The sequence below is a fragment of the Ornithorhynchus anatinus genome, chromosome 1 (genome assembly GCF_004115215.2).
Source record: "Ornithorhynchus anatinus isolate Pmale09 chromosome 1, mOrnAna1.pri.v4, whole genome shotgun sequence".
Taxonomy (NCBI): Eukaryota; Metazoa; Chordata; class Mammalia; order Monotremata; family Ornithorhynchidae; genus Ornithorhynchus; species Ornithorhynchus anatinus.
Genome location: NC_041728.1, coordinates 71,278,114 through 71,306,040, shown reverse-complemented (window position 1 = coordinate 71,306,040; position 27,927 = coordinate 71,278,114). Strand labels below are relative to the sequence as shown.

At 44.4% G+C, this 27,927-nt stretch overlaps 1 protein-coding gene across 2 annotated transcripts in view; it reads right to left on the bottom strand.

Moving 5' to 3' along the window:
• The window catches only part of LOC100088046 (elongin-A-like), a 69,247-nt gene extending 45,109 nt beyond the window's left edge, over positions 1-24,138 (bottom strand). For both annotated transcript variants that reach the window (XM_029051334.2, XM_029051250.2), the window contains exon 1: positions 23,972-24,138. In XM_029051334.2, the coding sequence (XP_028907167.1) occupies positions 23,972-24,049 (78 nt within the window). In that variant the 5' untranslated portion in view covers positions 24,050-24,138. The remainder of the gene's footprint in view (positions 1-23,971) is intronic.
• Positions 24,139-27,927: the final 3,789 nt, after the last annotated feature.

Genomic DNA, 27,927 nt, shown 5'->3' with positions numbered 1-27,927 from the left:
TGATTTAGACTGTGAGCCCATTGTTGGGCAGGAATTGTCTCTATTGCCTAATTGTACATTCCAAGTGCTTAGTACAGTGCTCTGCACATAGTAAGTGCTCAATAAATACGAAGCAGTGTGGCTCAGTGGAAAGAGCACGGGCTTTGGAGTCAGAGGTCATGGGTTCGAATCCCAGCTCGGCCACTTGTCAGCTGTGTGACTGTGGGCAAGTCACTTAGCTTCTCTGTGCCTCAGTTACCTCATCTGTAAAATGGGGATTAAGACTGTGAGCCCCACGTGGGACAACCTGATTCCCCTGTGTCTACCCCAGCGCTTAGAACAGTGCTCTGCACATAGTAAGCGCTTAACAAATACCAACATTATTATTATTATTAACTGAATGAAATGGGTCCTGTAAGCAAAAACTGCTAGTACTTCAATTTATGGCATCCAATTCCCTTCTAATCCCATGAAGCTGGGGGTCAGAGGACTGGGTCCTCATACCAGATCTCTCACTTGCTGACTGTAGGACCTTGGGCATGTCACAACTTCTTTGGGTGTGTTTCTTTATCTGTAAAATGTAGATTAAATATTTGTCCTCCCCACTTAGCCGTGTGGGTCCTATATGGACTAGGGATGGGGTCAGATCTGATTACATTGTATCTACCCTAGAACTTAGAACAGTACTTGGCACATGGTAATTGCTTAACCACTACCACAGTTATTTTTATTACTCTTTGCTGCACTCTTTGTCCCAGCAGAAACATAATTGGCAGGGATGAGACAGTGGACACTGCACAAACTCCTTGTTTCTTTGGGTAGGTTCTTGGTCCTGAAGCCTCAGATCAAGACTCAGTCATCATTCAACTAGCGATTCCATTATGGATGGTAGATGATCTACCACTAAAGTAAGCTGGTTTTTTTGTTGTTTTTTAAGGCAATTGAATTCCAACCCCAGTTCCCAAAACTAAAGATATCCAAATCTCTGTTCTGAGGACTGTATGTTGGTGTGAGGAGCAGGGGAACTCAGGAGGTAAGCCAAAGTCAGCCAGCTGACAGCTATCATAAGAAACTCCAGAGCTTTTATAGACTAGGAAGGAAGGAAGGAAAGAAATCACCGTTCCCCTCCCCACACACAACCCTGGGTTGATATTGAAAAGTGGCCAAGCCCTCCATACAGCAAACTACAAAGTATATGTCAATTCTTTTGTAGACTGCAAGCTCCTTGTGGGCAAGGAATAATGTCTACCATCTCTGCATTATTGTATCCCAAGTGCTTAGTGTAATGTTCTACACACAGTAAGTGCTCAAATACCATTTACTGATTGATTCTATTCACAACAGTGGAGATGCTGACAATCTGTCATACAAATGCACTGTCAATTCAAATTAACTGTGGTGGAATTGGATGGGTCAATATAGTGATTAAGTGCATTCTGACAGTGTAAACTCATTGTGGGCAGTGAATGGGATTGTTGATTGTTGTATTGTATCCTCCCAAGTGTTTAGTTCAGTGCTGTGCACACAGTAATTGCTCAATAAATATGAGTGAATGAATGAAAAAGCATTTTTTAAATTTAGCTTTTCCACATTTTATCATACTTTAGAAAAATTATTTGAGGGTAAAATCTGTGTTAAATCAGGTAAGACACTAAAAATCCACTCTCTAATTACAAGAGAGTTGTAGTATTTCAGCAGTTAAATACCCATGCATCTATTTCCAGCCAAAATTTAGATGTTCACACATCTCCCACACTCCTAGTATAGTGCCCTGTGCACAAATAATTCCACTGATTGATTTCTATTTTTCCCAGTGAAATGAATATCCACCTGCTTGTGTCAACACATACACACTCCCCTTCTGTGAAGATGCAGGGAAGCAAGTAACATAATATTTGAGGCTTATCATGGAAAACCCAACTACATTGTGATAGAGTGAAAAATTAACCCAATGTTCCCTGACTCCATATCTCATTACCAACCTTCCAGAACTTCAAATCCAACCATTCTCTTTCTTCTAAATCTCTCCCTAAGGTTCAGCTTCATAATGGATGTGTGTGAATAAAGGAATGCAAAATAAAATCCACCTCAAAGATTTAACAATCATGGAACATATTTGTTTCTCCAACAAGTGATCATATCTACAGTATAGGACCAGAGAGTTGGCTGGCATTTGGGTGCCTCCTACTATGCTAAGCAGGTTAGCTGGATACAACAGCAATACACAGTGGCTTCAATTATCAGTCAATTGAAGTATTCATTGAGAACTTACTATATGCAGAGCACTGTACTAAACACTTGGGGAAGTAAACAACTGAGGTGGTAGATATGTTCCCAGCTCACGAGGAGTTTACAGTCAACTATTTGGACACTTCAAGCTTCTATTTTTCCTCCTAAAATAATTTGATATGTGAATAATTTTCATAGCAGGACACAGCCTTAGTTTCTTAAAAAAAATCCAGAACTCATTGAGCATATTCAAAAGCCTCTCTGAGCAGATTTAAAATTAATCTTAGTTTGGACAGCCCTTCTGGGTAAAATGCATGGTTTCATACCCATAAAATTGCTCACATCCTCCCTCTGAACTCAAACTCCCTCCCCCTGTATATAGGACAGACCGCCACTCTCCCCACCTTCAAAGCCTTTTTAAAATCACATTTCCTCCAAGGCCCTTCCCTAAGCCCTCATTCATTCAATCATTTTTATTGAGTGCTTACTGTGTGCTGTACTAAGCACTTGGAATGTACAATGTGGCAACAGCTTGAGACAATCCCTACTCAACAACAGACTCACAGTCTAGAAGGGGGGAGACAGACAACAAAACAAGTAATAATAATGTAATAATGTTGGTATTTGTTAAGCGCTTACTATGTGCAGAGCACTGTTCTAAGCGCTGGGGTAGATACAGGGTAATTAGGTTGTCCCACGTGAGGCTCACAGTTAATCCCCATTTTACAGATGAGGTAACAAACACAGAGAAGTTAAGTGACTTGCCCACAGTCACACAGCTGACAAGTGGCAGAGACAGGATTCGAACCCATGACCTATGACTCCAAAGCCCGGGCTCTTTCCACTGAGCCACGCTGCTTCTCATAAAGCAGTGGACAGGCATCAGTAGACAGCCTAGTAGCAATAGCCACGCCACCTTCAAAACCTTATTAAAAGCACATCTCCTCCAAGAGCCCTTCTCTGACTAAGCCCTCATTTCCTCTTCTCCCACTCCCTTCTGTGTCACCCTTATACTTGATTTGCACTATTTATTCACCCTTCCCTCAGCCCTACAGCACTTACACACATATCCATAATTTATTTATATTAATGTCTGTCTCCCTATCTAGACTGTAAATTCATTGTGGGCAAGGAATATGTAGACCAACTTTGTTATATTTATAATACCCTCCCAAATGCTTAGTACAGTGCTGTGAACATAGTAAACGCTCAGTAAATATGATTGATTGAGGACCTTAAAAAGGGCAGTTTCTGTGGGTAAGATAAGGGGTAGGAGCCAGACTGGAGAGGGTCAAGGAGAGAACTGAAGGAGAGGAAGTGGAGGAAGTAGGTGTAGACATCTTTCTCAAGGAGCTGGGAGGAATGGTAGGAGGAAAATGGGGCGATAACTAGAGGGAGCCTTGGGGTCAAGGGAAGTTTATTTTATTTTTTATTTTCCAAGAATAAGGGAAACATGAGCATGTTTGAAAGAATGTACCCTTTAAGCACTTGATATTCACCCACCAGCCTCCCTTTAGCCCCACAGCACTTATGTATCTGTATTTCCTTAAAGTTAGTGTCTATCTTCTCATCTAAATTGTAAACTCTTTGTAGGCAAGGAACTTGTTTACCAACTCTGGAGTAGTGTACTCTTCACAGCACTTAGTACAGTGCTCTGCACACAGCAATCACTCAAAATACCATCGACTGATTGAATTAGAAAGTCTCTCAGGGATTCCTGAAAATGTAAACACAAAGCATGACAAACTTATAAAGGCCAGATTTCACAACAGCTTCAGGATTAGATTTTGCAGTCAGACCAGAATGAAGTGATAGAAAACACCACCTAGAAAATATTCACAATCGTAATCCTTTTCCAAATGAAAAATCAAATCTTGTCATCAGTGACTTGGAAAAACCACATCAGTTTCTACAGCAGAGAGCCCCCTGAATCCTTTTATTGGAAAAGCCTCCTCCTAACCTCTAGAAAATCTGGTATGACTGAGCCGTCAGTGAGATCGGTAGCTATGTAAGGGAAGACAACAGGCTGGGAGCTCCAGTTACACTTCTATAATTGGGCAGTATACATGCCAACAGCTAGTGTGGCAGAAAAAATGGCTGAGCTCATGGCTCAATGCCACAGAGCCTAAAGGATAATAGGAGCAACATAGTCAACTCCTCCTCACTTAGCCAACTCACTGGAAAGGAAAGCAAGTTTTTTGGTTTTTTAAAGTTATTAGGGCAGAAATTCAGTCAGACAAGTGCTAAAATTGGGGATTAATGACAGAAGCTATTAAAACCAGTTATTTCCTGTCCCAATTCCCAAATTTATTACACAAGAGGACACTTGTAAAAATTAGGGCCTAAGAAACCTGAAAGGATGATTGAGATCTTGAGCCTTTAATTTTAGTTTTTGGCTTTTTTTCCATTGCAGTTTACAGAGTGCAGTAGCAGAGATCTTGTCTAGTTTAAGCCCTGATGGTATGTTAATCTGTCTCTTTTTGCAACTGATATCCAGTTATTCTCACAAAATATGGACAACAGTACTCAGCTAAGATTAAGACCCTGGCCAGTAAGGGGCTCACAATTCCTGTTGGGGAGGACAGACACAAAGGAGAATAATCAGAAGGTGAATATTTAATAAAACTAAGAATAGCAGCAGTAAAATTATGCCAGAGTTAATCAGGAGGTTGCAGCAACTCAGGGAGATCTCATACTGGGTGAGCTCCTCTTTCTCCCTTCCATGTCCATCCATACCTATGGGAGCCCTCTAGCATATTTCAGAGCTATGGAGGAAAAATTACTAATGTCCACTTCCTATTTTCTCACTGCTTTCCTGGAAGGGACTTTTGAGTACTGGTCAGGCAAGGCAAGGCCCACCTCCAAGGAAGCTGACCTGTGACTGTCTCAGGCCGAGCTGGAAATGCTCGTGGATCAACACCAGTTGTTCTGGTGCACCTGGAGCAGTGCTATCCAGATGGTCACTATGGTAAAAGCTAAACTCTTTGATGCAGCCGCAGGCCTGACTTTTCTTCATTGGCAGTAAAAACAAAGTCACGTCAACCCTCCTTGGTGAAGCTGACTGGCCAGTAAGCTCCTTCTCTTGACCGTGAATGCCTTTTTTATGGTATTTGCTAAAGTGTTACTATTTTCTGGCCACTGTCCTAAGCACTGGGGTAGCTATACGTTAATCAGGTTGACACAGTCCATGTCCCACCTGGAGCTCACAGTCTTAATCCCTGTTTTACAGATAACATATCAGGCAAAGAGAAGTTAAGTGACTTGCCCAAGATAATGCAGCCAACAAGTAGTAGAGTAGGGATTTGAACCCAGGTCCTCTGACTTCCAGGCCTGTGGTCTTTCCACTAGGCCATGTTGTTTCTCAAGGCAGGGAAGGTGCCTACCAACTCTGCTGTACTGTACTCTCTCAAGTGCTTACTACTTACTGCACACAGTAAGCACTCAATAAGTACCATTGATTCATTAGGTAAGCTTACCCTCTCACTCATTCTGTGGCTACCCACTGAACTTTATACTTTTTCCTCTGCCCTCCTGGTCGGATTTTAAAGTTCTCTCCTTCCCTTCCCTCACGTGGCAGGTGCTTTTTTTTTTTTTTTTTTTTAAGTGCTGGGGTAGGTAAAAGGTAATCAGGTTGAACACAGACTCTGTTCCACATGGGGCTTACAGTTTAAATCCCCACTTTACAGATGAAGTAACTGAGGCACAAAGAGAAGTGACTTACCCAAGGTGACAGCAGATAAGTGGCAGAGCCAGGATTAGAACCCAGGTTCTTCTGACTCTCTGGCCCATGCTCTAGCCACTAGGCCCTGCTGCTTCACAATTCCCATGAACCCCAAATCTGTCCTTCTCTCCACCCTGACCTCTCTTTCCCAGCAGCCCCTCTCCTTCCCAAACTGGCTCCGCTGTTTGAGTTTTCTCTTCCCTATACCATGGTCCTCTGGCTTCTTCCCTGCAAGGACCAGACCAGGCTAGGCCAGAGTAAAATGGGGAAAGGAGAGGGCCATGACCATTCTTAGTACAGTGCCTGGCACATAGTAAGCACTTAAATATCATCATTACCATTATTATTATTATTCTCTTCCAGTTTCCATTATCCATAACCAGTCTCCACAGTCCTAGGGGCTACAGCTGGAGAAGCAATCAGCCTGGCAGCAAACCAGGAAAATAAAGTCCCCAAAGCAGAGCTGGGTGAGAGAAGGGAGGGGGAAACACACACACACACACACACGAACCAGGGGAAATGAGGACACAGTTTTTAAAATGGCAGTGATAGGAGCTGAGAGAAGGGGGCTAAGTTCAAAGAGAGGCAGGTTATCTGATCTCCAGAGACACCAGGGAGGGTTGCATGACTTTTTTTTTTCCCCCAACTATTTCTGATGAAGGAAACAGTCACCCTGACTTGCAATTTTCCCCACTTCAGGGCCTGACCACACACCACCTCGGCGTCGGCATCAGCATGAAGGAAACTGAGCTCTACACCATGGAGGGCTGCCTATGGACTGAAGCTTGACCTTGTGTAGGGTAAGAGTCACCACGATACCTCCCTGGGCCTATACACAGCCAAGTCTGTACATTCTGTTCCTGCTGAACAGTGGTCAAAACTCACTCTCAGTAATATCAGTTGCATTAAATTGAGGCCCAGGATCTTCCTCCTCCCCCAAGGAATTTATACAGGACTTTTAACAGTTTTACCAGGAACAGATTGAAACTTTGTTGCCCCTCCAGAAATACCTACCACTCCCTCACCTCACCCCAAAGAGGCCTGCATTTTCCAAGTCACCATGGCCATTTGGACTATCCCACTGTGGAAGCAAGGGAGCAAAGAGGAGCGTGGAGAAGGTAAAGAGCAGAAATACAAACTAAAGGAGTAAACCGGGGCTACTGGGAGGCTCAATCTCCTGAACACTGGAAGAAATAATTTTGCATTTTTAAGCACTTATTTTGTTCCAAGGATTGTACTAAGTGGTGGAGTAAATACAAGAGAATCAGGTCAGACTCAGACCATGTCCCTCATCTGGGGCTTACAGTTTAAATAAGACGGAGGACTGGTACTGAATCGTCATTTTACAGATGAGGAAACGGAGGCACAGAGAAGTTCCGTGACTTGTCCAAGGTCACACAGCAGGCATGTGTCAGAGCCATGATTAAAACTCAGGTCATCTTATTCTTAGGCACGTGCTCTACCAAATGCCTAGGTAACTAGGCTTTTACCTAGGCCACTCAAATGCCTAGGTAACATAAAAGAAGAAAATAGGGTGTGCAGGTATGAGATGAGTCAGGGAAGCTTCCTGGAGGAGATGTGATTTCAGTAAAGCTTAACTTGATTTTCACTTTCAAGCCTTTCCCAGGGAAAGAATCCACCTTAAGACACTAACTCCTGGGAACAGAAGACCTCTTGAAACTATCTTTACCAGTTTTGGTAAAGATTTTCACTCTTTGTAACTTGAAGTTGGCTTTGTTCTGGAACTCTGCTGAAATTACCCATCAATAAGCAGTCTCAAAAGTAAATGTGTTCTCAATTATATCTAAAGCTGCAGTGAGCCACAGAAATGAAGCTAAAGTTAAGAGTCACAAAGATTCCTGACACAAGATTAATAGGAATTCAAGAGCTGCCCCAGAACCACCAAATGACTTCAGTGACCTCCCTCAGCCTGACACTTCCTACACATTAATAAGCTACAGCAACTAAGAGGTGAAGTACAGTGCAATTTATTGAGGAGAAGCAGTGTGCCCTGGTGGAAAGACCACAGGCCTTGGAGTCATAAGATCTGGGTTCATATCCTGGCTCTGCCACTTGTCCGCTGTGTAACCTTGGGAAACTCACTTCACTTGTGTGCCTCAGTTACCTCAGTTGTAAAATGGGGATTAATACTGTAAGCCCTATGTGGGACATTGACCAGTCCAACCTGATTATCTTGCAACTTAACGCAGCACCTGGCACATAGTAAGCACTTGAATACCCTTTAAAAAAAATGACAATGGAGGCAATAACAACTAATATTGCATGTAATATAATAGAGATACAGCAATACCCTAGGGGTTGAGGGGGAACAATTTGGGAAGTATCCCACTGGATCAGTCCCCAACAGGCTTATTAATCAACATCATAATCAGAAAACAATAATAATAATAACCCCTCTAGACCGTAAACTCCTTATGAACTCTGTTTTGTAGTCTCCTAAGCACTTAGTACAGCTCTCTGCATACAGTAAGAACTCATTACCAATAACTAATTGATTGAATTGGTATCATGTCAGCCAGATAGACTTGTCCAAGTGGCCTGTGAGGAAAAACTAAGAATGGTTTCCAAAACAGACCATTCAGCCAAATGCACAAAGAATTTAAGACTTTGACAACAAACCTTTCCTATAAATTGGAGTCATTTCATTTGAAATTCAAGTAGCTGTTGGGTACCTGGAAAAGATACCTTTCAATCTGGTGGAGAATGCTATATGGGGCAAGTCTTCCACCCTTTGGGAAAGAGAGATGAAATTCAAAATTTAATAGAGGTTAATGCCCTCTGAATCTAAAAATAACCCACACAAATCCAGGAAGGGGAAAAGTTTGGCTTCATACTGGTAAATAATAATAATAGAAATAATAATAATAATTGTGATATTTGTTAAGCACTTAGGTATCAAACACTGTGCTAAACATTGACTAGGTAGAAGTCAATCAGGTCAGACACAGAATGTTCATTCTAAGTAGGAGGCAAAAAAATATTTAATCTTCATTTTATAGATGAGGGAGCTGAAGCACAGAGAACTTCAGATCTTGCCCAAGGTCTCAACACGCAAGTGGTGGACCTGGGATTTGGACACAGGTTTCCTGACTCCCACTCCTCTGCTCTTTCCACTAGACCACACTGCTTCTCCAGTCAAGACTGGAAATTATAATAGTATTGATAATAATACATTGTTTTTTGCAGAGCATTTGGCCTAGTGGATAAAACATGGGCCTGGGAGTCAGAAGGACCTGGGTTCTAAGGCCAGCTCTGCAGCTTGTCTGCTGCGTGACCATGGGTAAGTCTTTTAACTTCTCTATGTTTCATCTGTAAAATGGAGATTAAGACCGTTAGCCCCATGTAGAACAGGTATATAAGCTAATCAGGGACATGGGACTGTATCCAATCTGATTAGCTTGCATTTACCTCAGTGCCCATAGTAAACACTTAAATATCGTCATCAAAATCTTCTCCCATTGCTTCTCATTTTTATTCTCAATAACTCTGAGATACATAGATTTTGGCTGATCAAGAGCTGTGACTATACTGTAATATAGTACACACATACACACACACACACACACACAACCAATGACATCAGCTGAAATGCAACCAATCACAGAGGAAAAACCCACCAAGAAAGAGGGTACTAGGAAAGTAGGGAGAAAAGAAAAAAAAAAAACCCCAAAATAAAAAAAAGCCTCCAGCACTCAGTCTAACCAAGAAGAAAGACCAACCACATTGTCATCTTGAGTGTTTGCTGGGAGACAATGTTGGGTGCTCATTTCCCTCAGCAGGCCAAGGGTCACCAGGGTAAACCCAAGAGGAAAACTTTGAGGCTGATGTTTCCACAAGAGAGATACTAAGAGAATAATAACAACAACAATAATGGTTGAAGAGAGAAGGCTTTAACACTTGGCGTTCCAGGAGTAATGATCTCATCATATTGAACAGTTTCTTTAAAAAAAAATGTTATCTGTTAAGTGCTTACTATATGCCAGGCACTGTATTAGGCATTGGGGTAGATACAAGATATATTAGTTTGGACTCAGTCCATGTCTTACATGGACCTCATAGTCTTAACCCCTATTTTCATTCATTCATATTTATTGAGCACTTATTGGGTGCAAAGCACTGTACTATGTGCTTGGTAGAGTACAATATAACAATAAACAGACATTCCCTGCCCACATTTTACAGATGAGGTATTAGGTTCAGAGAAGTGAAGTGACTTGCCCCAGGTCGCATGGCAACCAAGTGGCAAAGTGAGGATTAGAATTCAGGTCCTCCAATTCCCAGACCTTTGCTTTTTCCACTAGGTCACACTTCTCTGTTCTTTCTGAGTGAAATCTCTTCAGAAAGTGGCTAATCCAAGTGGAAGGATAATTTGGCACTCCTCCACACCTCAGCAGCCACCCTTAAAGGGTCAGATTTGGCTGGCTAAATTCAGGTCTTTTCTATGCCTATTAGGAGTCTTCTAATTTGTTCCCCTCTGAGCCAGAGGAATGCTACAGGGGAGGTGATGTGAACCTGCTGCTGAGTAAACAGCAGGTGCCATTCCAGCTTAGTTCGTGGAAATCCTCATGCAAAACCTAACTGAAGCCCTCTGTCTCCCCACATCAGGAAAGCCAGCCAACATTCCAAATAGCTCACCAGCACTGACTTTTTTCCAAATAACTTCTGACCCAGCAAAGTGATTCCTTCAACTTTCACACACACACACACACACACACAATTTAGAACTAGAAAATACAAAAGTATCCCCACTCCAATTTAGAAGTATTTCTCTTTTTTCCTTCCTATCTGCCTGGTGCCAACTTTTGTTTCTAGTCAGACTGAGTGGAACTCTGCTTCATACAAAACAGTCTTTAGAGCTGCAGGTGGGTGGGGAAGAGAAGGAGGGAAGCAGCATAGCCTAGAGCACAAGCCTGGGAGTCTGAAGGACCTGGGTCCTAATCCCACCTCTACCACTTGTTTGCTATGTGACCTTGGACAAGTCACTTCACTTCCCTGGCCTCAGATGCCTTATCTGTAAAATGGGGATTAAGATTGTGAGCCCCATGTGGGACAGGGACTGTGTCCAACCTAGCTATCTTGCATCTACCCCAGTGCTTAGTAGAGTGCCTGGTACACAGTAAGGGCTTAACAAATACGATTTTTTTTAAAAAAGAGAATCTTAGGGATAGTGTACACAAATGCAATTTCTTGACATGGGTAAAAAGGATGGAAAAATGGGAGGAGAGAGGCAAGACCAATGGGTAGAATCTAGAGATAGCAATAAGGTTGAAAAAGACATGTATAGCACATTATGTTGGGAAACAGGGTGGCAAAAGCCAGATAAGTGGCATTTTTAGTAATGCAAAGAGCCACAGGAAAAAGACCAAGAAGAGACATTTAGTGGTTTGGATAGGAGAACCACATCCCATTCTCTCTCCCATCTCCCCACCCTTAATCCCACTGAGTTGGGGTCCCCAAAGCTTGGGAAGTCAGAGGGATAGGAAAAGAGGTATATTAGAAAGAAGTAGAAGCAGTGAGGAATGCCTCACAATGCGTACAGACAAATGATAGCATTTGTTGAACTCTGAATCAACTCTGGAAATTAAATGGCTACAGTATATTCTTTTTGGCTAAAAGCCTTTCTATTGTTGGCAAAATCTGCTTGTTAAGTATAAAAGCAAGGCAATCTGCAAACTAACATTGTCAGCTTCATTCCAAGGTTATTGTTAAGGTGGGCGTCATCCCATTTTGTTCCAGACCGTCAGGTTTGCATCTGGCCCGTAAACTTTCTAGTAAAGATATGGCACAAAATATCTCCAAGTCACATTTTGATTTTCCAAGGCCAGTCTGCCTGAACCTCGGCTCTGGTGTCCTGGGCCAGGAAGTGCCCCCAGTGTATAAGAGGAACTGCGAGGGAAATGGAGCATCTAGAGCAAGGGAGGGCTCAGGAGTCCACCTGGTGACACACTAAGTCCAGGCAGGCTCATATGGACTGCCACAGAGTGTCCTGTTAAAGGCCATTATGCTTCACTGCATGCCCATTTCTTGTCCTCTGGTATCGGTGAGGGCTGGCCATCAGTGACCACCTTACCCATCAAGTGTCAAACACTTTAAATAAACTTTCTAGGAATATATACAATTGTGAATATTTTGGATGCATGTCACCTCCTATCTCCCTGTTCTCTGACAGCTTTTTAGTACAAAGAGAAAACACATCTTGAACCTCCACAGTGACATGGGGGGGAATTTAAGGCCAGTCATGCAAGAAAACAGCCTAATATTAATGTTACATTATTCACTGAAAGAAGACTTGGATGAGCTTGCCCCATAGCAGGGACTTTCCTGGCTCCCTGGAGCCTCCATTAGAGCGGAACAAAAGCCATTTCCCAGCAGCCTGGCCCCTCATTTTTGTGTTAACTAGAGATGATGTCTATGGCTGCAGACAGGCTGCTCTCATTCCCTACTAATTCTCCCTCTGGCCCCTGCTCTAGCTCTGCAGCAACCATGAGACTGCAGGGCACCAGACTTCTCTCCGCTGGGCAAAATAATAATAATTGTGATATTTGTTAAGCACCTATGTGTCAGGCATTGTACTAAGCACTGGGGTAGATTCAAGATAATCAGGTTGGACCCAGTCCCTGTCTCACATGGGACACAATTTTAATCACCATTTTGCAGATGAGGTAACTGAGGCACAGAGATGTTAATTGTGGTATTTGTTAAGCCCTTAATATGTGCCAGGCATTGTACTACTGCTGGGGTGGAGACAAGCAAATCAGGTTGGACACAGTCCCTGTCCTGTGTGAAGCTCTCAGTCTCAATCCCCATTTTCACAGGTGAAGTAACTAAGGCAAAGAGAAGTGAAGCGACTTGCCCAAGGTCACACAGCAGACAGGTGGCAGAAGCGGGATTAGAACCCATGACTTTCTGACTCCGAGGTCCATGCTCTAGCCACTATGCCATTGACTTGCCCAAGGTCACAGCAGGCCAGTAGCAGAGCTGGGATTTGAACCTAGTTCTTTCTCTACTATTAATAATAATAATAGTGGTATTTGTTAAGCACTTACTATGTGCAAAGCACTGTTCTAAGTGTTGGGGAGATACAAGGTAATCGGGTTGTCCCACGTGGGGCTCACAGTTTTAATCCCCATTTTATAGATGAGGTAAATGAGGCACAGAGAAGTGAAGTGACTTGCCCAAAATCACATAGCTGACAAGCAGTGGATTCAGGATTAGAACCCATGACCTCTGACTCCCAAGCCACTGAGCCATACTGCTTCTTTAGGCCACACTGCTGCTCACAAGCCATGCTGTTTCTCACCATCCCCTGTCTTGGACAAGTCATCCACGCCATAGTCACACATGGCCAAGGATGATTTAAACCGACACGACTAACCTACGTGGCTTTCAGGATGCAAGGAAATAAGATCGTTTTGAAAGCAATCTAGCCCTGATTCTACCACTTACTTTCTGGGTATTTCAAATTCCTCATGTATAAAATGGGGTTAAATGCTTATTCTACATCCCTCAGAAGGTGAGCCCCACACAGGGCAGCGCTTGCATCCAATCCGACAAAAAACCAAAACAACCCAACAATTAATCATATTTATTAAGTGCTTACTGTGTGCAGAGCACATACTAAGCACTTGGGAGAATATAGTATAAGAGAATTTATAGACACAATGAGCTTACAGCCTAGAATGGTCTTTAAAAAACCCCAAAAACAAACAAACAAACAAAAAAAAACACCCTCCTCCCATCCCTCTCACCTCTATGTGCGGGGCGGGGAAGAATCCTCAAGGCTCAGTTTTGGATCCCCTTCTATTTGCCATCTATACCCAGTCCCTTGAAGAACTCATTTTGAAGAACTCTTTTAATGTATGATTCCTAAATCTACCTTTCCAGCCCTATCTCTCTCCTTCTCTGCAGTTTCACTTTTCTGCTGCCTTCAGGACATCTCTACTTGTATGTACCACCAACACCTCTAACTTAACATGGACAAAACAGAATTCTCTTCCTACCCAAACCCTGGCCTCGCCCAACACCACTTTTGTCCCTGGCCCACAAACTGTAACCTTAGTATGATTGACTCATTTCTCTTATTCAAACCATATAATCGGTCTGTCACCAAATCCTGTTGGATCTACCTTCACAACATCTCCAGAATTCACCCTTTCGTCTCCATCCAAACTGCTACTATGCTGATTCAAACACTTATCAGGAATTGACCGCTGTATCAGCCTCATTGCTGACCTCCCCATTGACTACCTCTCCCCTCTCCAACCCATACTTCACTCTGATGGTCAGATCATTTTCCTAAAAGTGTTCAGTCCATATCTGCCCTCTTCTCAAGAATTCCCAGTGTTTGCCCATCCACTTCTGCTATAAATAGAAACTCCTCAATCTAAGGCACTCGATCCTACTACAAGCCAGTCTCCACACTTTGGTTCTCTAATCCCAGCCTAATCAATGTACCTCAAACCACATCTATAGTATTAAACTCTTGTCCACATCCTCCCTCTGGCATGGAACTTCCCCTTCATATCTGATTAACCACCACTAGCGCCACCTTCAAGACCATATCTCCTCCAAAAAGTTTCTCCCCATTAAGACCTAATTTCCCCTCATGCTCTCCCTTCTGCACAGCCTATGTAATTGGATCTGTATTGCTTAAGCACCTGATACTCATCCACCAGCCACAAGACTTATGCACATACCTGTAATTTAGTTTAGTGTCTTTCTCCCACTCCAGATTGTAAATTCCTTGTGGGAAGGGATTTAGTCTACCAATTCTATTGAACTGTACTCTTCAAAGTGTTTAGTACAGTGCTCTGTGCACAGTAAATTCCCAATAAATACCATTGATTGGTTTATTATCTTGTATCTACTGAGGATAACAACACTATCCTGTCTCACAAACCAATAACCTTAGCATTGTCCTCAAATAGTATCTCTCATTCAACCCACATATTCAGTTTGTCACCAAATCCTGTTGGTTCCATTTTCACAACATCACTAAAATCCATCCTTTCCTCTCCATCCAAACTGCTGCTACCCTAATCCAAACACCTAACTTTATCTTGACTACTGCATCAGCCTCCTTACTAATTCCCCTGCCTTCTGTCTCTCCCCATGCCAATCCATACTACTTCATTCTACTGCCTAGACTATTTCCTCACGAAAATCAACACGATCAGGTCTGAGCTCCCCAAAGTCACCCCTCCGCCTCTCCCCTCCCCCCCAACAACCCCCTCCCCTACTTTCCCATCCTTCCCTGCAGTATCCTCAGAGGAGATCTCCTCCCTCCTCGCAAGTGCCACCCCCTCCACCTGCGCCTCGGACCCCATTCCCTCTCACCTTCTTAAAACCATCGCCCCTGCCCTCCTCCCTTCCTTAACTTCTATTTTTAACCACTCAATCTCCAAGGGCTCCTTCCCCTCTGCCTTCAAACACGCCCACGTCTCCCCCATCCTAAAAAAACCCGCTCTTGACCCCACTTCCCCCTCCAGTTATCGTCCTATCTCCCTACTACCCTTCCTTTCCAAAATCTTAGAACGAGTCGTCTACAATCGATGCCTAGAATTCCTTAACTCCCATTCTCTCCTAGACCCCCTCCAATCTGGCTTCCGTCCCCTCCACTCTACCGAGACTGCTCTCTCTAAGGTCACCCATGACCTCCTTCTTACCAAATCCAATGGCTCCTACTCCATTCTGATCCTCCTTGACCTCTCTGCTGCCTTTGACACTGTCGACCATCCCCTCCTCCTCCATACCTTATCTCACCTTGGCTTCACGGACTCTGTCCTCTCCTGGTTCTCCTCTTACCTCTCTGGCCGATCATTCTCGGTCTCCTACGCTGGAGCCTCCTCCCCCTCCCATCCTTTAACTGTTGGAGTTCCTCAAGGGTCAGTTCTTGGCCCTCTTCTGTTCTCCATTTACACTCACTCCCTCGGTGAACTCATTCGCTCTCACGGCTTTGACTACCATCTCTACGCAGATGACACGCAGATCTACATCTCTGCCCCTGTCCTCTCCCCCTCCCTTCAGGCTCGCATCTCCTCCTGCCTCCGGGACGTCTCCACCTGGATGTCTGCCCGCCACCTAAAACTCAACATGAGCAAGACTGAGCTCCTCATCTTCCCTCCCAAGCCCGGTCCGCTCCCAGACTTCTCCATCACCGTGGATGGCACGACCATCCTTCCCGTCCCGCAGGCCCGCAATCTCGGTGTCATCCTTGACTCGTCCCTCTCGTTCACCCCACACATCCTATCCGTTACCAAGACCTGCCGGTTTCACCTATACAATATCGCCAAGATCCGCCCTTTCCTCTCCACCCAAACGGCTACCTTACTATTACGGGCTCTCGTCATATCCCGGCTAGACTACTGTGTCAGCCTTCTCTCTGACCTCCCTTCCTCCTCTCTCGCCCCGCTCCGGTCTATTCTTCACTCCGCTGCCCGGCTCATCTTCCTGCAGAAACGATCTGGGCATGTCACTCCCCTTCTTAAACAACTCCAGTGGTTGCCTATCGACCTCCGCTCCAAACAAAAACTCCTCACTCTAGGCTTCAAGGCTCTCCATCACCTTGCCCCTTCCTACCTCTCCTCCCTTCTCTCTTTCTACCGCCCACCCCGCACGCTCCGCTCCTCCGCCACCCACCTCCTCACCGTCCCTCGGTCTCGCCCATCCCGCCGTCGACCCCCGGGCCACGTCCTCCCGCGGTCCTGGAACGCCCTCCCTCCTCACCTCCGCCAAACTGATTCTCTTTCCCTCTTCAAAACCTTACTTAAAAATCACCTCCTCCACGAGGCCTTCCCAGACTGAGCTCCTCTTCCCCCTCTACTCCTTCTGCCATCCCCCCTTTACCTCTCCGCAGCTAAAGCCTCATTTTCCCCTTTTCCCTCTGCTCCTCCACCTCTCCCTTCCCATCCCCACAGCACTGTACCCGTCCGCTCAACTGTATATATTTTCGTTACCCTATTTATTTTGTTAATGAATTGTACATCGCCTTGATTCTATTTAGTTGCCATTGTTTTTACGAGATGTTCTTCCCCTTGACGCTGTTTAGTGCCATTGTTCTTGTCTGTCCGTCTCCCCCGATTAGACTGTAAGCCCGTCAAACGGCAGGGACTGTCTCTATCTGTTGCCGACTTGTTCTTCCCAAGCGCTTAGTACAGTGCTCTGCACATAGTAAGCGCTCAATAAATACTATTGAATGAATGAATTATGTTTCTAAAAAATGTTTGGTCCATGTTTTCCCACTCCTCAAGAATCTCCAATGGTTGCTCATCCACCTCTGCATAAAACAGAAATTCCTTGCCTTTGTCTTTAAAGCACTCCAACAGCTTGGCTCCTCATTACCTACGTTGTTGATTTTCTATTACAATTCAACCTGCACACTTCACTCATCTAACACCCAGCTGCTTACTATTCCTTCATCTCATCTGCCTCACCACTGATCCCTTGCTCACATTTTGCCTCTGGCCTGAAACTCCTCCCCAAACCCTCCCACCCCTTCACATGACAGATGGCTATTTTCCTCTACCTTCAAAACCTTATAAAAGTCATACCTCCTTCAAGAGGCCTTCCCTGATTAAGTTCTCATTTCCTCCTCTCTCTTCCCTCTGCCGCATCCTTGCACTTGGATTAGTATCCTTTTAAGCACTTGGTAATCACTCCACCCTCAGCCCCACAACACTTATGAACATATTTGTAAATTATTTTAATGTCTGTCTCCCCCTCTAGATTGTAAGGTCCTTGTGGGCAGGGAATATGTCTCCCAGTTCTATTGTATTGCACTCTCCCAAGCATTTAATATAGTGCTTAAACCCTCAATAAATACTATTAATTGGATAAAATTACAGCTACCTTATTTTTCTTGTGGGTCATAATTACAATTACAATAATGGTATTTATGGGTTAAGCTCTGTACTTAGTGCTGTGGTAGATACAAGAGTTAAGTCAGATACAATCCCTGTCTCATTTGAGGAGGAGGGAGACAAAGTATTGAATTCCCATAATGAGGAAACTGAGGCTCAGAGAAATTCATTCAATAGTATTTATTGAGTGCTATGTGCAGAGAACTATACTAAGCACTTGGAATGTACAATTCGGCAACAGATAGAGACAATCACTGCCCATTGACGGGCTTAAAGTCTAATCGGGGGAGACAGATGGACAAAAACAACTTAATCACGATAAATAGAATCAAGGGGATGTATACCTCATTAAAAAAATAGGGTAATAAAAATATATGCAAATGAGTACAGTGCTGAGGGGAGGGGAAAGGAGAGGGGGAGGAGCAGAGGGAAAGGGGGAAAAGGGGGCTTAGCTGAGGGGAGGTGAAGGGGAGGAGAGAGGGAGCAGAGGGAGAAGGGGAAGCTCAGTCTGGGAAGGCCTCTTGGAGGAGGTGAGCTCTCAGTAGGACTTTGAAGAGGGGATGAGAGTTGGTTTGGCGGAAGTGAGCAGGGAGGGCATTCCAGGACAGTGGTAGGACGTGGGCCAGAGGTCGACGGCGGAATAGGCGTGAATGGGGAACAGTGAGGAGGTGGGTGGCAGAGGAGCGGAGCATGTGGGGTGGGCAGTAGAAAGAGAAAAGGCAGGAAAAGTAGGAGGGGGCAAGGTGATGGAGAGCCTTGAAGCCCAGAATGAGAAGTTTGTTTCATGTGGAGGTTCATAGGCAACCACTGGAGGATTTTAAGGAGGGGAGTGACATGCCCAGAGTGTTTCTGTAGGAAGATGATCCAGGCAGCGGAATGAAGAATAGACTGGAGCGGGGAGAGACAGGAGGAAGGGAGATCAGAGAGAAGGCTGACAATAATCCAGCCGGGATATTATGAGAGCCTGTACCAGTAAGATAGCCGTTTGAATGGAGAGGAAAGGGCGGATCTTGGCGATATTGTAAAAGGTGATACTGGCAGGCATTGGTGACGGACTGGATGTGTGGGGTGAAAGAGAGCTGAGTCAAGGATGACACCAAGGTTGCAGGCTTGAGAGACAGGAAGGATGGTCATACCATCCACAGTGACAGGGACAGTGATAGGGCTTGGGAGGGAAGATAAGGAGCTCAGTTTTGGACATGTTGAGTTTTAGGTGGCAGGCAGACATCCACATGGAGACATCCTGGAGGCAGGAGGAGATACGAGCCTGAAGGGAGGAGGAGAGAAGAGGGGATATGTAGATTTGTGTGTCATCTGCATAGAGATGATAGTTGAAGCCCTGGGAGCGAATGAGTTCACCAAGGGAGTGAGTGTAGATGGAGAACAGAACAGGGCCAAGAACTGACCCTTGAGAAACCCCTACAGTTAGAGGATGGGAGGGGGAGGAGGAGCCTGCGAAGGAGACCGAGAATGAACAGCCACACATTTAAGAGGAGAACCAGGAGAGGACAGAGTCCGTGAAGCTAAGGTGAGATAAGGTATGGAGGAGAAGGGGATGATCTACAGTGTCGAAGGCAGCTGAGAGGTCGAGGAGGAGTGATTTGCCCAAATTACTCAGCAGGCAGATGGCAGAGCTGAGATTAGAACCCAGGTTCTCTGACTCCCAGGTCCGTGTTCTTTACAGTGGGCCATGTTGCTTTACAACATCATGCACAGAATTAATCACTGCCATCAGCATACATCTCTTCACCATTATAATACAACTCTGGACTTGCAAGTTAAGCTGCTAACTATAACAGAGCCACACTGAACTGTTGGTTTTGCACCTGAATATTCTAAATCCACTCTATAAAATGAATATGTGCACTGAAACTGCTCTGTAAAGCTTTAGCTTAGAAAGAGCTGGACCATGGTTGACTAAGCTTGCAATTCTGAATCAGATAGTTAAAAGAGGGCACTTGGAAAATATAGACCAAAAAAACACCACATTAGTAGGAATATCAGAATTCCCAGAGTTAACAGAATAAAGTCTATGCTATGAAATTGTCACTATTTCACAATTTTGGTTTTAGGACTGTTGTTCAGATGACCTTTTCACATTTCCCATCATTCTTTGAACTTTTCTGATGGTCACTTTGTCTTTGTTTCATAGACAAGTACGGATACCAGCTGATAATAATGATATTTTTGTCAAGCACTTCCTATGTGCTTGAAACTTTACTAAATTCTAGGATAGATTCAATTTACTCATTCAAATGCATTTATTGAGCACTTATTGGGTGCAGAGCACTGTAGTAAGTGCTTGGAAAGTACAATTCAGTAACAGAGACAATCCCTGCCCACAACGAGCTCATAGTCTAGAAGGGTGGCAGGGGGTGGACAGACATCAAAACAAGTAAACAGGCATCAATAGCATCAATATAAATAAAATTAGCACTATATACACATCATGAATAAAAAATAGAATTATAAATATATACAAATATACACACATGCTATGGGGTGGAGAGGTGGGTAATAATAATAATGTTGGTATTTGTTAAGTGCTTACTATATGCCAAGCACAGTTCTAAGTGCTGGGGTAGATAAAGGGTAATCAGGTTGTCCCACGTGAGGCTCACAGTCTTCATTCCCATTTTCCAGATGAAGGAACTGAGACACCGAGAAGTTAAGTGACTTGCCCACAGTCACAGCTGACAGATGGTGGAACCGGAATTAGAACCCATGACCTCTGAGTCCCAAGCCTGGGGAGCGAGTGGGGGAGATGAGGATGGGAGAGGAGCAGAGGAAAAGAGGGGCTTAGTCTGGGAGGCCTCCTGGAGGAGGTGAGTTCAAGAAGTAGCATGGCCTAGTGGATATAATACAGGCCTGGGAGTCAGAACCTGGATTCTAATACTATTTCTGCCACTGGTCTGCTGTGTGACCTTGGGCAAGACACAACTTCTCAGGATCTCAGTTACCTCACCTACAAAATAGGGATTAACACCTTAATCCCCATTTGGCACATGACTGAGCTCCCCCCTTTTCCCTCTGCTCCCTCTACCCTCCCCTTCACCTCTCTGCAGCTAAACCCTCTTCTCCCCCCTTTCCCTCTCCTCCTCCCCCTCTCCTGTCGCACCCCCTCAGCACTGTACTCATCCGCTCAACTGTATATATCTTCATCACCCTATTTATTATGTTTAATGAGATGTACATCACCCCGATTCTATTTATTTGCCATTGTTTTAATGAGATGTTCTTCCCCTTGACTATTTATTGCCATTGTTCTTGTCTGCCTGTCTCTCCCAATTAGACTGTAAGCCCGTCAAAGGGCAGGGACTGTCTCTATCTGTTGCCGAATTGTACATTCCAAGTGCTTAATACAGTGCTCTGCACATAGTAAGCGCTCAATAAATACTATTGAACTGTGTCCAACCTGATTACTGTGTGTCTACCGCAGCACTCAGAAAAGTTCTGGCACATAGTAAGGACTTTGCAAATACCATTAAAAAAAAAAAAGTCAGACACAGCCCCCATCCCATTTGGGGATCACAGTTTAAGTAGGAGGGAGAACAGATACTCAATACCCAATTTACAGATGAGGAAACTGAGTCACAGACATTAAATTACTTGCTCAAGGTCACACAAAAGGCAACTGGCAGAGCAGGGATTAGAACCATGGTCCTCTGACTCCCAGGCCCATGATCTTTTCCCTAGACCATAAGAGCCTCCTCCTCTGAGACCCCTTTAACTCATCCTTGTCCCTCTCTGAGTCCCCTCCTTTTGCTTTGAAAGCAAAATCTGAGCAATCTTAGTCATACTTTTCCAGCTCTTCTCTACTCCTGATCCTTGCAAGTTCAAACCCTACCCAATAGCTGTGTAGCCTAATGGAAAGAGCATGGGCCTAGGAGTCAGGAAGACTTGGGTTGTAATCCCAGCCGTCCTATGTCTGCTGTGTGACCTTAGGCAAATCTCTTAACTTCTCTGTGCTTCAGTTACCTCATCTGTAAAATAGGGCTTAAGATTGAGCCCCATGTGGGTCATAGACTGTGTCCAACTTGATTATCTTGTATCTATCCAGTGCCTAGTATTCACTCAATTGTATTTGAGTGCTTACTGTTTGCAGAGCACTGTAGTAAGTGCTTGAGAAAGTACAATTCAGCAACAAAGAAAGACAATCCCTGCCCACAATGGGCTTACAGTGCCTGGCACATAGCAAGTGCTTTAACAAATACCATTAAAAAAATAATAGTCTCTCCTGCTTGTAAATGCCGACCAAGGGGCTGAATTCTTAGAGCAAAAAAATTTTATTAACTATTTTCTGAACTGCCACTAACACTCCAGATCAGGAAATACCTGATTTCTTCAAAAAGTTCATGCATAGGCAGGTGTGAGAACAATTCCTAACTTGAGTCAGGGAATCTTTCACAGAGGCCTCACAGCTGTGGAATGACTTTACCAAAGCAGCTGGAGTAGAGTCCAAATTAACCAGTCTTTTGAGTTTTTCCAGTAGAAACTAGGTTGTCCTTTGCAACTTGTTAGACATGTAGTAATGTTTTCCAAATTATTCCCATAATTTTTAAAAATCCATATTTTGTATTACTACCTCTGGGTTTAGAACAGAGAGATCTCAGCCTTTGCTACAAGTTTAACAGCCAATGTTAAACTGAACACTTATTTGTAATCAACTAGATAACCAATTGATTGGATTTACTGAGTGCTTACTGTGTGCAGTGTGCTTGGGCAAGTACAATATAACAGAATTGGTAGACATTCCCTGCTCACAAGAAGCTTGCAAACTAGAGGTGGAAAACAGACATTACTATAAACAAATAAATTACAGATATGTACAGAGGTGCTGTGGGGTTGGGTGGAAGGGGAATGAATTACAGGTAGCAAATAACTGTCACATAGAAAGGAGTGGGAGAAGAAGAAATAAGATCTTAGGCTTGGAAGGCCTCTAAAGGTGCCTTCAATAAGGCTTTGGAGGTGGGGAAAGTTACCATCTGTGCCACATCTGTGAAAAGAACCACTGTTCTTCTCCCCCTCTAACAGCCCTGCTGTTGGTCCAGTGGAAAGAGCTGCTCTAGGAAGCCAGGAGATCTGGGTCCTAACCCTTGTGCTGCCTACAACTGGCTAACACAGGCAGAGATTGTGCATTTGCAGTGGTACAACAGTTAAGCCTTTTGAAAACTGTGGTCACGTTGTGTTAATTAGTCAATTTACCTGCAACTCTTCAGGGTGATGGGTCTCTTTCTCAAACCTACCAGCAAGCAGGGGGTGGGGCTAGCAAGGACGAGGCAGGGAGAGAGCATCTCTAGCATAGCCTAGTGGGAAGAACTCTGGCCTGTGAGGCAGTAGACCGGGGCTCCAATTCCAACTCTGCCTCTTGCCTGCTAGGTGATGTTGGGCAAGTTATTTCTTTTGAGCACTTTTTATGTGCCACAAACTGTACTAAGCACTGGGATAGATACAGGTTAATCAGATTGGACAGCATACCTCTCCCACATGGTGCTCACAGTCTCAATCGTCATTTTACAGATGAGGCAACTGAGGCCAAGAGAAGTGAAGTGACTTGCACAAGGCCACAAAGCACACAGGTGGCTGCTCTGGGATAAGAACCCATGACCTTCAGGCTCCCAGGCCCGTATATCAACTACACCGTGCTGTTTCCCAATGCAAGAATGAAGGTGGTCTCAAACTTTCGCATACCTCACAGTGTGCTGCACCCCTGCCTCTCTACTTGCTCATTGCATTTTATACCTCAGCAGGAACATGCCTGGAAGGTATGAAAGAAGGCAAGTAGAAACAAGCAAGCCACTAGCACTGTAATTAATTCCTCTGTGCACATTCTTGGTCCCAAAGACAAAGACTAACCTGTCATTCTATCAATCCCCTGGAACTCAAAAGAGCAAGAATTGCTAGAAACCAAATGAGTACACATTCACTGGGGCTATTCGTAACCCAGAAAAGTTTCAAGGCACAAAGAAGCAGGGTTTGCGTGATGCAGATGGAAGCCCTGTGGTTGAAGGAATGTGTGACACCCCCTCATTTCACCCAATTCCACTTGACAACATCTTTGCTTGTATAGAGCCTGGACAGCCAAGTTTGAGAACACACAAACCACCCCAGGCTGCAGTATAATCAAGACAGGTGCTTCAAAACCCAGTTGGGAAACAGATACCTTTTTAGGATCACGGGCCATGTTGAGGTGCTCTTTCAGCTGCAGAACCCTGTGAGTGATGTTCCCTGCTTCCGCCATCTCCACAGAGCTGCCCTTGGCTAAGTCAAGCACAGCTTCCCTCGACCTCCAGCACTCTGACCTCTCCCAAGGCTGAGCCCACCTCAGAATGGTGCCTTTAATAACCCAGCCCTTCCCTGCCTTAACAAGCTGCACTTGGCTCAAGGCAAACCTGGCAGACCCACCCCCAGTTTTTAGAATAGGAGTCCCCCATTGGGTAGAGATGGGGTCTGTTCTGATAACCTTACAATCTTGGTAATTTACCCCACAGCTAACAGTGCTTTGGTACATAGTGAGTGCTTCATAATTGCCATGTCTATGAATAAATTATTATTAAGGAAACAGTAGAGTCTGCCAATTTACTCTGTTGTACTCTCCGCAGAAGCAGCGTGGTAGTGGATTGAGCATGGGCCTGGGAGTCAGGAGGACCTGGGTTCTATTCCCAGCTCTGCCACAAGTCTGCTGTGTGACCTTGGGCAGGATACTTCACTTCTCTGGGCCACAGCTACCTCTGTTACCTGTAAAATGGAGATTAAGAGTGTGAGCCCCTTGTGGGACAGGGACTTTGTCCTACCTGATTAACTTGTACTATTAACAAGTACCATAATTATTATTATCGCAAGCACTTAGTACAGGCCACTTCCCAGAATACTGTACTAAGCTATTGGGAGGGTACAATACAATAGGATTGGTAGATATGATCCCTGCCCTCAAGGACTTTACAATCTAGTCAGGTAGACAAACATGAAAATAAATTACTGATAGAGAAAGCATCAGAGTATGAGGGCATGTAGCAACAAAGAAGGATGGCCAAATGAAATGAGCATGGGCTTGGGAGTCAGAGGTTCTGTGTTCTAAACCTGATTCTGCCATTTGTCTGCTGTGTGACCTTGAGAAAATCACTTAGCTTCTCTGATCCTAAATTCCCTCATCTGCAAAATGGGGATTCAATTCCTGGTCTCCCTCTTAATAACTGTGGTATTTGTTAAGTGCTTACTATGTGCTGAGCACTGTTCTAAGCACTGGGGTAGAAAAAGGGTGATCAGATTGTCCCTCGTGGGGCTCACATTTTTTAATCCCCATTTTTACAGATGAGGTAACTGAGGCACAGAGAAGGTAAGTGACTTGCCCAAGGTCACACAGTTGACAAGTGGCGGTACCGGGATTAGAACCCACGACCTCTGACGCCCAAGCCCGTGCTCTTTCCACTAAACCATGCTGCTCTGAGCCCCATGTGGGACCTGATTATCTCATATCAACCCCAGCACTTAGTAGAGGGCTTGACACACGGTAAGCCTTTATTAAATATCCTAATTTATGTACATAAGTGTTAGGGGACTGGGGTTGATATGAGGATCAAAGCATCTAAGCAAGGCGTGGTGGATAGAGCACGGTCCTGGGAGTCAGAGGTCATAGGTTCTAATCCAGGCCCTGCCACTTGTATGCTGTGTGGCCTTGGGCAAATCACTTCACTTCTCTAGGCCTCAGTTACCTCATGTGTAAAATGGAGATTGAGACTGGGAGCACCACATGAGACAGAGACTGTGACCAACTAGGTTTGCTTATGTCCATCCTAGTGCTTAGTACTGTTCCTGGTACATAGTAAGCACTTAACAAATACTATTATTTTTATTAGTATTATTACTGTCTATGGGGTACAGACCAATGTGCCAAGGTGATGCAGAAGATGGGGTGAATGGGGTGGAGAAATGAAAGTTTAGTCAGGGAAGTCTTCTTGGAGGCGATATGATTTTAGGAGGACTTTGAAGATGGGGAGAGTGGTCGTCTATTAGATATCAAAGCGGAGGGAGTTCAGGGATGAACTGTCTGAACTCAGGGATTGAACTCAGTTGGAGTTAGAGGCCCAAAGTGTGTGGCCTGGGTTGTAGTGGAAGAGGAGTGAGATTTGATTGGAGGAAGAAAGGTATTTGAGTGCCTTAAAGCCAATGATAAGGCATTTATTTTGATATGGAGATGTATGGGCAACCACTGGAGGATATGAGGGCTGTGGAGAGGAGTGCAGAGTGGTTTTTGAGAAAAATGATCCAGGCAGCAGTGCGAAGTATACAGGTGGCAAGGAGGTAGGGTGTGAGCTAGGGAAAGGGTAAGTAGAGGAGGAGACTCCTGTATGAGGCCTTTCCCCTTCCTTTCCTACTTCTGGTTCCAGGGGAAAGGGTGGGACAGCAGAGGAGGATTAGAAGCAGTAAAGGTAGCATTTATTGAACACCCACTTGGTGCTTAATAAGTGCTTGGGCCCTTGGGGCTTGGGAAGTGCAGAATAACCAAATGACACATTCCCTGTCCACCAGAAGCTTACACTTTAATGGAGGAGAAAAACATTAAAATATTTAGAAATAGAGAGGTAAAAAATCAACCAATTGAAACTGTGCCTCAATCTAACTATTTTTCCACCAACCCCTTCCCCCCTTTAGCCTGGAACTCCCTCCACTTTCATATACACTAGACCACCACTCTCCCCACCTTCAAAACCTTATTAAGATCACATCTCTTAAAGGATGCCTTCCCCAATTAAGCCCTCTCTTCCCCTGTTCCCTCTCCCTTGTGCATCATCTCTACCCTTGCATCTGTGACCTTTAGGCCCTTCATGTTTGTCCCACAGCATTTATGTATCTACAAATTATCTACTATAAATTATTTATAAATTATCATTTATATTAATGTGTATCTCCCCCTCTGTAAACTTACTGTGGACAGGTAATATCTACCAACTCTCCCAAACACTTAGGAGAAGCAGCATGGCTTAGTGGATAGAACACGGGCCTGGGAGTCAGAAGGACCTGGGTTTTAATCCTGGCTCTGTCACATCTGCTGTGTGACCCTTTGGCAAGACACTTCACTTCACTTAGGGAAGCAGTGTGGCTCAGTGGAAAGAGCCTAGGCTTCGGAGTCAGGGGTCATGGGTTCGACTCCTGGCTCTGCCACTTGTCAGCTGTATGACTGTGGGCAAGTCACTTAACTTCTCTGTGCCTCAGTTACCACATCTGTAAAATGGGGATTAACTGTGAGCCTCACGTGGGGCAACCTGATTACCCAGTGCTTAGAACAGTGCTCTGCACAAAGTAAGTGCTTAACAAATACCAACATTATTATTATTATTAGTCTCAGGGCCTCAGTTACCTCATCTGGAAAATGGAGATTAAGAATGTGAATACCATCTGGGACAGGCACTCTGTCCTACCTAACTTAGACCGGTGCTTGACATATAGTAACCACTTAATAAGCATTATTATTGTTATTATTACAATGCTTTGCATACTGTAAGCACTCAATAAATACCATTGATGATGATGATGATAAATAAAGATGATGATGATAAATGAAGTGGCTTTGTATTTTTATACTCCTGAGGGTGTAAATAAGTTCTTAAATGCTCGAGGCTGAAGCAGAGATGAAATTAGAGGGTGATGGTGTGTAGGAAGCAGAAGCAGCATGAGAAGCAGCATGATGCAGTGGATAGACCTCGGGCCTGGGAGTCAGAAGGACCTGGGTTCTAATACTGGCCCCATCACTTGTCTGCTGTGTGATCTTGGGCAAGTCATTTTACTTCTCTGGGCCTCAGTTACCTCATCTGGAAAATGGGGATCAAGACTGTGAGCCCCACGTGGGACAGGGACTGTGTCCAAACTGATTTGCTTGTATCCACTCCTGCACTTAGTACAATGCTTGGAATATAGTAAGTGCTAAATAAATACCATAATTATTCATTAGGAGAGAGATGTGATTTGGTCTCACTCTGCCTGGCAGTCCCTGGATAACCTGCCCAGTCATTTAACCTCTCTGTTCTTGTCAGGGACAACGCTGTAGTTGATGACAGGGAACTGGGTAATATGCAGAAAGACCAGATGGAGAGGCAAGAGGCTGTTCCATCATCTGGTCTT